Source organism: Microtus pennsylvanicus, chromosome 2 (genome assembly GCF_037038515.1).
Source record: "Microtus pennsylvanicus isolate mMicPen1 chromosome 2, mMicPen1.hap1, whole genome shotgun sequence".
Taxonomy (NCBI): Eukaryota; Metazoa; Chordata; class Mammalia; order Rodentia; family Cricetidae; genus Microtus; species Microtus pennsylvanicus.
Genome location: NC_134580.1, coordinates 8215079 through 8229886, shown reverse-complemented (window position 1 = coordinate 8229886; position 14808 = coordinate 8215079). Strand labels below are relative to the sequence as shown.

At 49.6% G+C, this 14808-nt stretch overlaps 1 protein-coding gene across 10 annotated transcripts in view; it reads right to left on the bottom strand.

Annotated features, from left to right (window-relative positions):
* Positions 1-10475, bottom strand: part of Pla2g6 (phospholipase A2 group VI) — a 37472-nt gene extending 26997 nt beyond the window's left edge. The window contains exons 1-3 of one of the 10 annotated variants that reach the window (XM_075959909.1): positions 10207-10336; positions 9743-9834; positions 1061-1309 (exon numbers count right to left, since the gene is read on the bottom strand). In XM_075959909.1, the coding sequence (XP_075816024.1) occupies positions 1061-1269 (209 nt within the window). In that variant the 5' untranslated portion in view covers positions 1270-1309; positions 9743-9834; positions 10207-10336. Of the gene's footprint in view, positions 1-1060; positions 1310-3373; positions 3448-5333; positions 5463-6039; positions 6112-9742 lie in introns of those variants that run through there. The other 9 variants (XM_075959900.1, XM_075959908.1, XM_075959901.1 and 6 more) reach the window with 9 other exon arrangements.
* Positions 10476-14808: the final 4333 nt, after the last annotated feature.

Here is a 14808-nt window from a genome sequence, read left to right as displayed (position 1 = left end):
AATAAATAAATAAACCTTTAAAGAAAGAAAAGAAAATGAGTGAAAAATACAAAAACAATGAGCATAAAAGTTGGTTGCCATTCTTTGGTGAATGGGGCCTCGGGAAACAGTGTTTTCTGTTTCTCAGCATGGAGCAGTACAGAGGTATTTGTGATGAATCTCTAAGTGAAAGATACTCTTCTAGATGTCTGTTGTAGTTCACGTTTTTAAAATTGCTTATGTATATGTAGGTATGTGTATATGCAGGAATGCAGATGCCTTCAGAGGCCAGTAGATGGCACCAGATGCCTGGAGCTGGAGTTAGAGTTGTGAGCTGCCTGACCCAGGTACTGAGAACCAAGCTCAGGTCCTCTGCATGAGCCCTCCCTGCCTCTGAAGGCCTGGAACAGCCTTCTTCCTTCTCCTCTGGAACAAAGCAATCCCTCTTCCATAGCAGCTCTGCTTCCTGTGTCCCTATGGTTACCTGGGCTCTACCTCTGTCACACTACTCCTTACAAGGTGTTAGCAGACCTGTGTACTTGGGGCTTCCTTCACCAGTCTGCAGGTTCCTTAAAGACACAGACCATGTGTGTCATCTCACAGGACTCCTGTGAATAGGTGGATGATGGGATAGCCAGACAGAAGAGCAAGCAGAAACAGCGTTGGTATAAACCCACCTCGACATCAGGCAGCCCAGCTCCATCAGACCCTGAAATGGAGGCTTGGCTCTCTGGACTCTCCCCTTTTCCCACCCTGCCTTGCCCAGGCATCCTGCCCTAGCTTTCTAGGCTCAAGAAGTCCCAGCAGGCCTAGTGCCAGCCATAACACAATAGCTGTCCAAACCAAGATCCAGCTGAAGGCCACCCCAGCGGGTCCCTCTCAGCTTCCCCATCCTTCCTCCTTCCCGCCATCTACAGGAGTGAGGACTCGGGAACTGATCCATTATTTTCTCTTCCCGGCCCTTCCTTTCAGTACTATAACTTTCAGGCAGAGCTCCAAAGATGCCCTATCCACATGAACCCCAAAAGCCGAAGAGGGAGGGAATGAAAGGAGAGGTGCATTCCCACTGCCCGTCACCTACCGGAAGCCATTCTGTGGGTTCCTAGGGTTGATCAGGATGCAGTCCCAGGTACGACTGGAAGCATTCTGGAACAGGATCAGCTGTCCTTCCTCTCGAACCCGTTCACTGGAGGCGTAGTCGGACACCGACACCTCCTTCACCCGGAATGGGTTTGAGAACAAGTTGGTGACACTACTGAGGGTGTTGACGAGGCGTCCGAAGAACTGCATCCTCCGTGGGGCAGGTGAGGGCCCAGCCTGCCCTCTCACTCTGGAAGAACATAAGGTCTCTGGTCAGTTGGACAAAGTCTCTCATGCCCACCTACAGGTGTCCTGCCAGGCACTCCATCATCCCCACAGCTCTGGGCCCTAATTCTGGACCTGCAGGAACCTGAAAAGGAAAGAAATGGCCCTGAGGGGAACAGCAGGTCTGATGGAAAGTTCTAGAGTCCCAGGCCAGGCCAGGGACCACTCTGACAGAAGACTGTTGTGGACAGTAAGGACAGCGGGCGTGGATGTGCTATCTGAGGCAAGGCCTGGGCAAGTGAACAGCTTCTCACCTCCAAGTTAAAGATGACGTTCTGCAGATAGCACATGTCAATTCCAAAAGCAAAGCCAAGGGCCCCTCACTACGACACACCAGACTGCACCACACCACTAGGAAGGGGGCAGGGAGTGACTGTCTCTGCACCCTGTCACTGGTGGTTTCTCACAGAGCTCTGAAAGCAGTCATGGAGACGGGTCCTTGGGATGAAAGTGAACTCAGGCTCAGACACGCCAAGTGTGTGTGAACATAGAGATGTGTGCCAATGACTGTGCGTGCTTGTGGAACCAGGGCCAACTTTCAGGTGCTTCCCACCTTGTTTTTGAGACAGGGTCTCTCTCACTGACCTGGAACTCGCCAAGAAAGTCAGATGGGATAGCAAGTGAGACCAGCACCTCCTGTCTGTCTCTCCAGCATCATGATCCCAAGTGCAGGTGACTGTGCCCAGCTTTGTTTGTTTTTGTTTTTGTTTTTTTTTGAGACAGGGTTTCTTTGTGTAACAGTTCTGGCTGTCCTGGAACTCACTTTGTAGATCAGGCTGGCCTCAGACTCAGAGGTCCACCTGCATCTGTCTTCCAATTGCTGGGATTAAAGGCATGGCCACCAGCATGCAACTGCCCAGCTTTTTCAGATGTAGGCTGGGGATGAACTCAGGTCCTCACACTAGAACAACTGAGCTACCTCCTTAGCTGAGATAAAAAAAAAAAAAACCCTACAAATTCACTCAGAGTTTCTGCTACAAAAGTTGTCTCCCAGTTTGGATTGGAGTCTTGGATTTGTGTGCCACGTACTCTAAAGATGGAACCTAGGGCCCCACATTCATCAGGCTGCACCCCCAGTCCCAGAGTTAGAGATGTGTTTTCCTAGGCTCCCAGAAAGCACACTACCTTCCCCAGAGGCCACCCCCTAACTCGGAGTCAACATGCCACCTGCTGAAGAGTAGGCCAGACAGACAGACAGACAGAGCACCGCACTAGGGATGTCCTGAGGGAGGTGGCACCTGCGTGGAGACCAGTTCTCAGCCTTGTTCTGCTCTGGTCCAAGGTAGAAAAAGAGGACTGGCCTTGGAGATGGGATGGAGACAAATCAAGTGGCCTACAGAGTGAGCTAAGAACAGAGCCGGGTCAGCCATGACGCCACCTCAGAGCTTCCCTTTCCAGATTCAGCAGCTGCATTCTGAAAGCGTTCATGGAGAATTCCAGAAATAAGGTATTCATTAGTTGTAAACATTATGCTCTTCCAGATGCATGGTGACGGCAAACCATGCTGGTGTTCCTCCCCCAGGTGCACACACAAGCCCTTCCATGACTTCCACACTACAGACACATCACCTGTTAGTCACTTAGCCGCCTGCTTCCCTCTCAGACAGTTCTGGCACTGTGGTGCTTGTGTCCAGGTGGCCCTGGTGCTAATAATGGCATCAAGAACTGGCGCTGCTGGGAGTGTGCTTCTCTGGCATACACTAAAGACAAAGCCCAGAGTCTGCAAACCCTAGCACTGCATAAACTGGGCATGCTCGTGCACACCCATAATCCCAAGCACCACTCCAGGGGTGGAGTTCAGGGGCATCCAGGCCCACGTGGTGAAGTCGGGGCTAGCCCGGCACCTGGAAGACAGTGCTGTTCTAATGCTATCTCTATTTAGTCACCCCACCCCCATTTTACAGATAAGGAAACTAAATCTTAGCGAATACAACTGCAGCTTCTATGACAATAGTGAGACGTGGTGGGAAGAACACAAGCTGTGGTCCTCTCCTTGAACACAGGGGCAGTCATGTTTGGTGGCCCACACCTGATATCCCAGCACTCAGGAGGCAAATGCAGGTGGTCAGCCTGGGCATGTCGCACATTCCAGGCCAGTTCTGAGTCTATGGTAAGACCCTGTCTTGACAAATCAAAGTAGACAGGGCTGGAGAGGTGGTTCAGAGGTTAGGAGCACTGGCTGCTCTTCCAGTTTCCAGCACCCACACAGCAGCTCACAACCATCTGAAACTCCAGTTCCAGGGGATCTGGCGCCCTCTTCTGCCTCCACAGATGCCAGGTATTCACGTGGTGCACAGACAAAATAAGTAAGTATACACAAAATAAAAACCAATAAACCTTAAAAAAACAGTAAGACACAAGGCTCATTAAAATAAGACACTAAGAAAAATTTCACATGATCTCACTTACATGTAGGACTAAATTCAAACAAAAAATTGAACAATGGCTATTGGATCAAGAAATAGAACAACATAGATCAAAGGTCACAGTTGGGCATTGTGGAATATTCCTTTATACTGTGTGAATATATGTTGCTGTGATTGGTTTAATAAAGCTGACTGGCCAACAGCTGAAGGGGACAAGGTTAGGCGAGAGAGCCAAACTGAGACTGCTGGGAGGAAGAAGGGTGGAGTCAGGGTTGTCAGCAGATGCAGAAAGAAGCAAGACGGGCATGTCGTACTGAGAAAAGGTATTGAGCTACATGGCAAAGCATAGGTAAGAAATGCGGGTTAATTTAAATGTAAGAGTAGCTAGTAAAAAGCCTGAGCTATTGACTGAGCATCTATAGCTAATATTAAGTTTCTGAGTGATTAGGTGGGAGCAGCTGCCAGCACAGGAAAACTCCACCTACAGAGTGTAGAGGCACAGGTCTTTAATCTCAGCACTCTGGAGGCAAAGGCAAATGGATCTCTGAGTTCAAGGCTAGCCTGGTCTACATTGTGAGTTCCATAATAGTCAGGGCTACAAAGAGAGACCCTTTAAAAAAAATCAAAGATCACAAAATAGAGAATAAATGAGTCTGGACAGACAACATAAAGTTATGATTAAAAGTAAGACTACCATGGTAACGAGGTGGCTTGGCACATTAAGGAACTTACAGCCAGGCCTGACAACCAGGTTGATCCTTCAGACTCACGGGTAGAAGGAGAGAACTGACTTAAGTTATCCTCTGGCTCCCACATATACAACATAATACACACACACACACACACACACACACACACACACACAAATGCACACAGACAATAAAAATGGTAAAATGTAATAAAAATCATATACATGCTCATCCCTTCTGCACAGCCACCCCCAGTGCCATTATCCTCACTTTACATGGGAGGACACCAAGTAACAGAAAGGTTAAGTGACATGCCCGAAGTCACACAGCTGATAGGGTGAGGCATGACTGCTGCATCCCCTGTGAGAGACTCCAAAGCAAGCTGCACTCCTGCACGAAGTACTGCTCGATTCGATTCAACTTTCTTTTCTGCTTGCTTGCCTTCCTTCCTTCCTTCTTTCCTTCCTCCCTCCCTCCCTCCCTCCCTCCCTCCCTCCCTCCCTCCCTTCGTTTTTTTTTTTTTTTGTGACAGGGTTTGTCTGTGTAACAGCCCTGGCTGTACTGGAACTAGCTCTGTAGACCAGGTTGTCCTAACTCACAGAGATCCACCTGCCTCTGCCTCGCATATGATGGGATTAAAGTTTCCCATCAAGTTTCTTATGACAAAATTCCACTGAGAAAATATTTTGCACATTTTTTTTAAAGAACTGGCCAGATGGCTCACTGGGTAAAGGCAGTTACTGTGCAAGCCCAGAAACCTGACTTCACCCCCTGGAAGCCATGCTGAGGTTGAGGGGGTGAGGCGACTCCATGAAGTTGTCCTCTGATTCCACATGTCCATCATAGCATGTATTACACACACACACACACACACACCCCACACGTGTAAAAAATAAACCCAAAATAAAAAAGACAATAGATAAAAGAAGCATACCAGGAAGTCTGGAGGTGAAGGTCGTGCTTTTGTGGGTAACACTGTTGCTTTTCTTGATTTCCCAAGTGGCACACAAAATTACTGTGGCTTTATGGAAAGCAGGTGTGTAGTCTGGGCTGCGTGTCAGGCCTAGCACAGAAGAGCTATCTATAGCTTCATGCAGATTTGCCAGCGGCCAGGCCAGATGTGGAACAGTGCTCCAGGGATGGAAGAGTCTCGAGAACACCCACTCGCCAGTGGGACCAGCAGTCTCACTTAGAGGAAGGTCCCCACCCCAGCAGCCTCTAGCAGACACCACCCCTGTGCTGAAAGGCCTGGCTTCCCTCCAGCCTGCTGGGGCCAGCGTGACATGATGATGTAACTAAGGAAAAGGCCAGGATGCCAGCCCCCTGTGACAATTCTAACAGCAGCCATTGTTCTCACCAGCTGAAGAGAGGAAATGAAGCCTAGGGACCTGTGGGTCACATCCTGGAACAAGCATGCATGGACAGCCAGGGATGCTACAAGGCCTTTCTCCTGCCATCCTGTCCCTACCGCCTCAGGGCCCAGATAGGTCCTTCCAGGCTAGCTACAGGGAAGAATTCAGACTGGGAACAAGCAGCTCCCAGGGCCTGTAAGGGTCCTCCACTAGGTGCCCCCTCCTCACCTGCTGGGCTTGCTTCATTCAGCTCCTATGTTCCTATAACATTCGTTTTCTACTACTGACCTTTCTGTTCCATGCCAGAGCTGGCTCCTTGAGGGGCATCTGACACAGACTGCCTGTTTCCGCGTGTAAGTGCTACAAGTTAAAAGAGAAAAGCCCGAACTGTCCATGGTGGTGCTGCCAGTGCTCACTCCAGCGCGTGGTGAAGCTCGGTGTCTATCACCCACCTGGTCAGGGCCCAGTGGACCTGCTTGGTTTGTTTCTGGAAGAAAGACAGTGTCTGTGGGATCTGAGACTGTCCTGGAGGGACTGAAGAGAGCAAGGCCAAAGACTAGTAGACTCACGACAGAGACAGGGAACTCACATCCAGGGAGGGCCTCAAATGGAGGGTTCAAAAGACAAGGCCACCAAAATGAAAAACAGAAGTCCTGGAGGGGCCCTGGAAGAGTCTGCAGTTCCCCAGAAGGGGATATGTGGGTTCAGAGCCCAGGTTCTGCTCCGAGTGCAGGATCCCTGGGTAAGGACATTAGAGGACGGGGCTCAAGTTCTAAGGGAAAGACAGAAGGCACCTAAGGGGGATGGGGAGAACCCCCCCCCCCCGAGCCTGTACAGCAGAGGGAATGGGTAGAAGGACAGAGGCCTGCATGGCCACCATGGACAAACATGTTGTCTGGCCTGGCTGAGGGAGGTCTGCATTCGCCTCATCACAAAGGTCCTTAGGCAGGTCTCAGAAGAGACAGGAGTTGGGCCACTCTTTGGGGTCACTCTCTTGCTAAGGTTACCACTGTTTGTCTGGCCTCCTCACTCTTGGATGGTTTCAGGTAGAAGCTGCTAGGTGGGAGCCAGGACTCACCCAGTCCCTTCTATAGGACCCAGAATGTTCTCCCTGCGTACGCCAGAGCCCCTCCTTACCATCCTGGGTCCTTCGCTGCTCCAAAGGCAAAGCAAGCACTGGACGGGCCCCTTACTACAGCTGGCATTCAAGACGTTTCTAAATGGAGGTGTGTGAAGCCCAGGTCGTGGCCCAGTCTTACCCACACGGCTCCTCTGTGCCTATCCACAGGCAGACTACGGAGTGAATGACCATACTCCCCTGCTGCATGACCGCAGCTCCCCAATGAATGGCCATGCTTCCCTGCTGTACGCCCCATGGATCTCCAACACTTCAGAGAAAATCCAAACTCCAGAGCACATATCAGAATCTCCAGAAGAGGGCCAGCCTGCACTCCCCCGCACGTACTCTAGTCATTCAGCCCCAGCATTATCTCCCAGACATGCTAGGCTTGTGCCTCAGTGTGCATAGGCGCTCCAGCACCCTCATTTCCTGGTCCGCATTGCCCACTGCCCCACTTAACCTCTCTCTCCTGACAGATAAGAAGCGTGCACTCAAATAAACCTTCCCTCTCTTATCTCTCAAGACCCAGTTTGGGGGCCACCTCTCTCAGAAGCCGTCTTTTCTCTCAGTCTATCTCTTCTGCAACCCCACACCATGGGCGTCCCTCACAAAGGAACCATGACACTGCTTTTATTCCTTCTTCGAGGGCATGGCACACATTTCCAGCAGCTGTTTGATAAACATTAAGTTTATCGTTAGCTTAACAAATCACTGGCGGAATGGGACACCTCCTGGCATCCCTGGAGCAAGTAACAAGGAGGCCCCGCCTTCTTCTGCACACCCGGCTCTTCTCTCCACAAGAAAGGAGCTGAACCCAGCCTTCTGTTTTCCTCCGAGAAGCACCTGCCTCACCCAACTGCAGCCACCACCAGGAGACCCTTCCTCCAGCACTGCTGGGTCTTACAGGAGTACCAGAGGGCGCTGGGCTGGTTCCTCCTGGAAACATCAGCTTCACCAGCCAGCAGGGTACCAACAACCAAGCGCATTTTTAGCCTGCCATGAGAGCTGTTTAGTGATGGGGCTGCCTCCACCTGAACCAGTCATAGAAGGAGGAGAAACAGGCCAAAATATCTGAGCAGATCTCAGATGATGGTTGTGGGGGTTTCCGGGCGCACACCCAAACACACAAAACTGCCTGTCACAGCATGTCTCACGATCGGAACACTAGGGTACCATCCTCCTGAGCATCTGGCACCTCTCCTGTCCACCCCACCCCCAGGCTGCAGGTTGAGAACCCGAGGACTGATGCAGGTATGAGGCCTGTTGTCGCTGGTTTGTTTGTCTGTTTTTTTCCCTGAGACAGGGTTTTTCTGTGGCTTTGGAGCCTGTCCTGGAACTAGCTCTTGTACACCAGGCTGGGCTCGAACTCACAGAGATCCGCCTGCCTCTGCTTCCCGAGTGCTGGGATTAAAGGTGTGCGCCACCCTGTAGTCGCTCCTGACTTCCTTCCTATAGCTTTCAATCTGTACACAATGCCTGGGAGTGTATGCCCTCCATACAGGCCACACTTCCTTGTGTATATACATAGGGCGTTTAGGTGCAGAAGAATGTACACATAGGCACAGTATTTAGGTATCTTGGTGATAACACTTTGCTGGGCAAATAGGAAATCCCCTCTTAAGTGTGCTACCATAATCACATAAAAGGGTGAGGAAACACCCTAAGCACTGAGCCAACAGTAGGAACCTTTATACAACATGACAGTCACACATCTGGTGTCACACTGTGGGGCACAGGAGGAAAAGCAGGGAAGGCATCTGCCCCAGAAACGATGTGATTCAGCCACATGGTACACTGAACAGTGTCTGCCATTCCCCCTCGGGTACCACAGCTGCCTGGGTGCGGGTCACTGGGTCCCACCCAGTATGGGCAGGATCAAGTCATATGACACTAGCTCAGGAACAAAATTCAAAGTACGATTTCTACTACACGGAGACCTCTTTGTAACATTGTCAACTCCAAAAATCAAGTCAATCTATTAGACACTGGGAACCCTCAGAGCTGGAGAGGTGGTTCAGAAGTAAAGAGTTGTTGCCCTCGAAGAGGACCAGAGTTCAATTCCCAGCACCCACACGGCAGCTCACAGCCTTCTGTAACTCCAGTTCCATGAGATCCAGCCCCTATTCTTCCCCCAACACACATCCACACCAGGCACACATGGAGTGAACGTAGATGCAGGCAAAACACCCATATGCATTAAATAAAAATAAATTATTTTTAAAAATAATACACTGGGGACACTCTCCACTGAAAATCCAGCTCCAAGCTCATGAGCATGGCCTCCCTTCCTTGTGCTCGGTGGTACATCAATATTTGCTCAGTGGAAAAACGAATGAACAGTAATGGTGACATGAATAAAAGAGCCTGTGTAATAGCGGTGATTAATAAACACTGAAAACATGAACAAAAGGAAATGTCCTTCCGCTCTTCTCTCCCCCATCACCGGTCCCTTTCCCTTTCCATCCTGCCTATGACACACGCACTTGTACAGGGCCACACTGGCCACTAGCTTCGTCTTCTACCTCTTCTCAAATACTGAGCCTCATGGCAGCCATAGTGGGGCAGGAAATACAGTCCTGTCTGGGACAGTGAGGAAACTGAGACCCTGGGGAGAACAGGGCCTCCAAGTTCCAGAAAGGCTGGGACAAAAACAAAACACTGAACTCGCCCAAGGGTGGAGCTTCAACAATGCCAAACCAAACCTGCCCAATCCTGTTGGGCTGGCAAGAGGGCAGGTGAGGGAACCTTAGAGGAAGGGTTAGTATTTGTTTGGGGTCATGTGAGTAGCCCATTAAAAACAAAGGCACCGATCCATGAGCCCTTGTGCCCTCCCAGTCTCACACCCAATCCCTGGCACAGTCACATAATCACCTGGGTCACAGGCTCCCTGTCCCCAGCTTCCAGGTCATCTGTGGGAGCTGGAGGTAAACCCAGAATTGGGTGCTAGAAAACTGGGGAGAACACTGGGGAGCAGATGAAAATCAGAGGCACGAGAAAAAGATAAGCAGGGAGTTAGAAATGGGGGGGGGGGACACAAAGGGAGGGACACAGGAAGCAGGTGGCCTGGAGGAAATCGGGCAATAATTTACCGAGGCAGAAAACCCAGGAGCACTTAGAAGCGCACAAGGAGGAGTTGGGGACAAGGGGCAGTCCAGGGTGTAAGCCGGGGCACTGAGCTGGGAAAAGGGTTAATTTAGGAAGTTAGGGAATCTAAGGGAGGCAACCGAGAAGAATGCAGATGGGAGTTGGGGACGCCAAGGGATCAAAGGACAGAAGCCGGGAGCACTGGGGGGGAGGGGAGGATCAGACAAGAGTTAACGGAGGCCGAGCCTCACAGTCGAGACACGAGGCCAGTCCTAAGCAGGGAGGGTCCAACTGGCGACGTCCGAGACGGGAGGGGGGGGGAACCCCCAGAAGGTCTGGGTAGGGCCGTCAGGCCCCGCCCCCGCCGCGCCGTCACTCACCTCCGCTTACTCAGCACTGCTCCGCCCTCCTACTTCCGCAAACAAACGCGTCCCGACCACCTGACGCCCCTACGGCTCTCCACCAATCGACGGAGCCCATGCGGCAGGCAGGCTGCGGCCCCGCCCCCAAGCACGGCCGCACACGCGGCCGGGCGCCTCCGTCTTCTATAACAGCCCAATGGAAGCCACTTCTGTTGCCAGGGGGCGGTCGAGATTCCCGTTGGAGCCAATCCTGCGTGGCTGATGGCAGCCATATATGCATCGGGCGGAAGGTCCTCGTGACGGCAGTACGGCAGACGGGTTGGTGAGGGGCAAGCGGCTGCCCCTGACTCGCCCTGACCACACGCAACCCGGGATGGCCCTGAACTTTTCTTTCTTCACGACATCTCATGAGGGTAGTAAGAAAGCCAACAAAACCACAAGACATAACCAGGGAAAACCTGCTTTGATTTTGCCAGGTTCTCACAAGCCAGATTGCAAATCAAAATATGGGACTTCTGATTAGATTGAATTAAGACCAAAACGATAATGTTTGCACGTGGGCGCTTGTGTGGATGTCTTTTCCTAATCCCTCGTCACCTTATTTATTTTTAGACAAGGTCTCTCACTGAACTTGGAGCTCACCCACTGGGCTAGCCATGGGACCCCAGGAGTCCTCATGTCTCCTCTATCACAGCTTTGAGGTTATAAACACACATTTAGCCTTTTCAATGGATGCTGGGGATCAAACTCACGTCATCATGACAGCTCAGCAAGCATTTCTAACCTAGCAGTCTACCCAGCCCCTAAACTGTGAGTGCTATGTGATAGAATTTTATTTGTTGTCCAGATCCATAACTCAAGATATCAAGGAATGCTGAGTGTGGTCATTGCATACTTGTAAGTCCAACCCTTATTTGCTGGGGACTGGAAGATCAGAAGTTCAAACTCAGCTTCAACTAGTTCAGTTAGAGCCCAACCTGATATTGTCTTTAAATAAATGTCTGGAAATAGCTTAGCACTTTTAGTAGAAAGTTGGTCAAATGATCTATGTGAAGCTGAAAAGTGACATCAGGGGGGTAGATGGTGGTCATTGAGAAGACTCAACCCTGGTGCCAATCTATAGTGGGATTTTCATAAATGGCAGTTAAGATTAATAATGCTGATATTGAAGACTGCTAGAGAAGAGCCAGGAACCCGGGTTTGGTGACTCATTTGCTTCTGACTAAGCAGGTCTCTTCCCCGTCTTCGGCCCACCTGATTTGTTTGAATCTTTATATTCTCTAAGGAGCCTGGAGCCAGAGACCTAGCTAGATCTCCCAGACTGCTCTCTGTCTGAATGAGAAGTGTAGTCGCTGGTGCTCCTAGTCCCTCCGCAGACGTCAATGCCCAGTTGTGGGACAGCCAATGCTACCACCCTTCTATGTTTAGTTAAGAATCTACATAGGCCTGGCAGTGGTGGTGAACGCCTTTAATCCCAGCACTCAGGAGGCAGAGGCAGGCGGATCTCTGGGAGTTCGAGGCCTACAGAGAGAGTTCCAGGACAGGCCCCAAAAACTACACAAAGAAACCCTGTCTCAAAAAACAAACAAAAAAAGAAAGAAAGAAAAGAAAGGGAAAAAAAGAAGAAAAAGAAAGACCCTACACGGGTTGCCAGGGCCATTGGCACACACTTATAATCCTGCCACTTGAGAGGGAACAGTATAGTTTCACAAATCCAAGGTCAACCTGAGCTGCATAGCAAAATTTCACCTCAAAAATATAAGTAAAATATAAGTTTTTCTCTGTCCTGCCAGTAAGATCCTAAATAATGACATGGAGACTTCTTGTTAATTATGAAAAGCTCGGCCTATAGCTTAGGCTTATTTATAACTAGCTCTTATATCTTAAATTAACTTGTATTTTTAAGTCTTTGTTCTTTCACGAGGCTTTTTACCATCTGTTCATTTTGCACTTTCCATTTTATCTCCCTGGCAACTCACATACCTAGATTCCTTCTTTTGCTTCCTCTCTCTAACCGGAAGTCCCACCTACACCTCCTGATTAGTTATTGGCTGTTTAGCTTTTTATTACACCAATCACAGCAATACATCTTCACACGGTGTACAAATGTCCTATAACAGTAAAAGAATAAGGGACTTTACATAGGTTACTAAAACCAACTGTAGCTGGGCAGTGGTATCGCACACCTTTAATTCCAGCACCCAGGAGGCAGAGGCAGGAAGATTTCTGTGAATTCGGGGCCAGCCTGGTCTACTGAGTGAGTCCAGAACAGCCAGAACTGCACAGAGAAACCCTGTCTCAAAAAACATAAGTAATAACTGCAGTTACTAATAACTGTATAGAGTGTTACTGATACCATGAGCTGCTGGTAGTGACATTAGTGGGGGGAACTGTTTCTTTAAGCTAAGATTTAAAATTTGTTCAAGTTTTATCTTTGATTTGAGGAAATAAATGAAGATTTTTCTTAGTGAAAATACTTTGCCCTCCATACTCCCCCAAACGAAATTAGGGTGATGGCAATGCGGAAGGAAGCTTGCAAAAGACAGGGCATCCCGCCCACTACCAGAAGGTTAACAGGGTGAGCTCCATTCATAAGCAAACACTCACCCTGTGTTCAGAATGGCAGGTTTGACAACACTACCACACAACCGAATCTGAAACACAGGAATGGGCAAGGAGCCTGGGTCAGTGAGGCTGGAGGCTCCGAAGGTGCACAGAAAAATACTCAACCAGCAAAATCTCAGTGGATGATGAAGCAAAGTGTCCTTTCTGTTGGTACTTCTGGCTAATAAATGTGAGATCATTTGGAAGCAGCAGAAGAGCGTGCTACAAAAGGGAAGGGTGGGTCAGCTCAGGGCGGCCCACTCCATCTTATTCCTACAGCATCTTGAATAGGAGCCATTAGTAATGAAATCATAGGGCATCTCCTAGGGCTGGAGAGATAGACACCACAGTAAGTGAGGGTACTTGCTGCTCTTGCAGAGGACCAGGGTTCTGTTCCCAGCACCCACCTCAGGTGGCCTATAACCACCTGTGCACAGTCCCAGGGGACCCAGCACCCTCCTCTGGCCCCTGCAAGCACACCCACACATGTGCGCACACATCCTCCACCCGCAGACACATAAATAGAAAATAAATCTTAAAATGAAGAAAAAGAAGATCCCAGGATGGTAGTGGCACACGCCTTTAACCCCAGCACTCAGGAGGCAGAAGCAGACTGATCTCTGAGTTCGAGGCCAGCCTGGTCTACAGAGCAAGTTCTAGGACAGACAGCACTGCACAGACAAACCCTGTATCAAAACAAAACAAAAAAGAAAAGAAAATTCTCCTAAGGGTTGTACTCAATCCTGTAGCTATGAGCACCACAGAGTTTCCCTGGAATACAGGAGACCAGTTCTCTCCCTTGGAGAAGGAGACAGAAATTAGCTTGACATTAATAGGGCAAGCTTGCACTTCCTGGTTCTATCCTTATGATGACACTGAAGAGAAATGCTACCGTCCCACTTTGTAGACAGAGAGAGCATGGAAGTGAACCCAGAGGTGCAAGTCAATGAGAGGCAGAAGAAGGACCTGTCTTATCTTTTCATCCACCCCTTGCCAGATGAAGTTCTTGTGCTGATAAAACTGCAGCTAATAAAACTAGCACAGCTAAGTCCTTGGAGGCCCAGGCAGTGGTGGCACACACCTTTAACTTCAGCACTTGGGGGCAAAAGCAGGCAGATCTTTGTGAGTTCAAAGTCAACCTGATCTACAAGAGCTATTTCCAGGACAGGATTCAAAGCTACAAAGAAACCCTTTCTTGAAAAACCCAAAAGCAAGGAAGGAAGGAAGGAAGGAAGGAAGGAAGGAAGGAAGGAAGGAAGGAAGGAAGGAAGGAAGGAAGGAAGAAAATAGAAAAAGAAAAGAGAGAGAATGAAAGAGATGGGGGGACATGACGAAAGGATAGTGCACACACAAGTATGGGTATGACTTCTCAAGGGAGAGCTGCTTTCAGGCGTCCTGGCACTTATAACATTTTCCCTATGATCCTGGGTGTCTGCACAGGAGAGCTTGTGCCAGAATGTAGAGGTCAGAGGACAACCTTGGCTGTCAGTTCTTGATTTCTGCCTTTAAAACACATCTCAGGGCTGGAGAGATGGCTCAGCTCGGCAGTTATAAGGGCTCATACTAAATTGAGGAGCAAAGGACCAAATTTGATTCCCAGCACCCACATCAGACTCTTCTCAACCATCTGTTGCTCCATCTCCAGGGGTATCCTGCTCCTCTGTCCTCCTCAGGTACCTGCACTCACGTTTCCATGTCGACACAAAGATACATACATACACCCATCAAAAAGAACACAAATCTTTTAAACGCTATCTTTGTTATTTTCCACTGTACACGCCAGGCTAGCTTACCTATGAGCTTTCAGAGATTTCCCTGGCTCCCCCTCGAATCACAAGAGACTTCTTCCACATTTTGTCCTAGGTTTCCTAGTCTTTCTATCGTGTC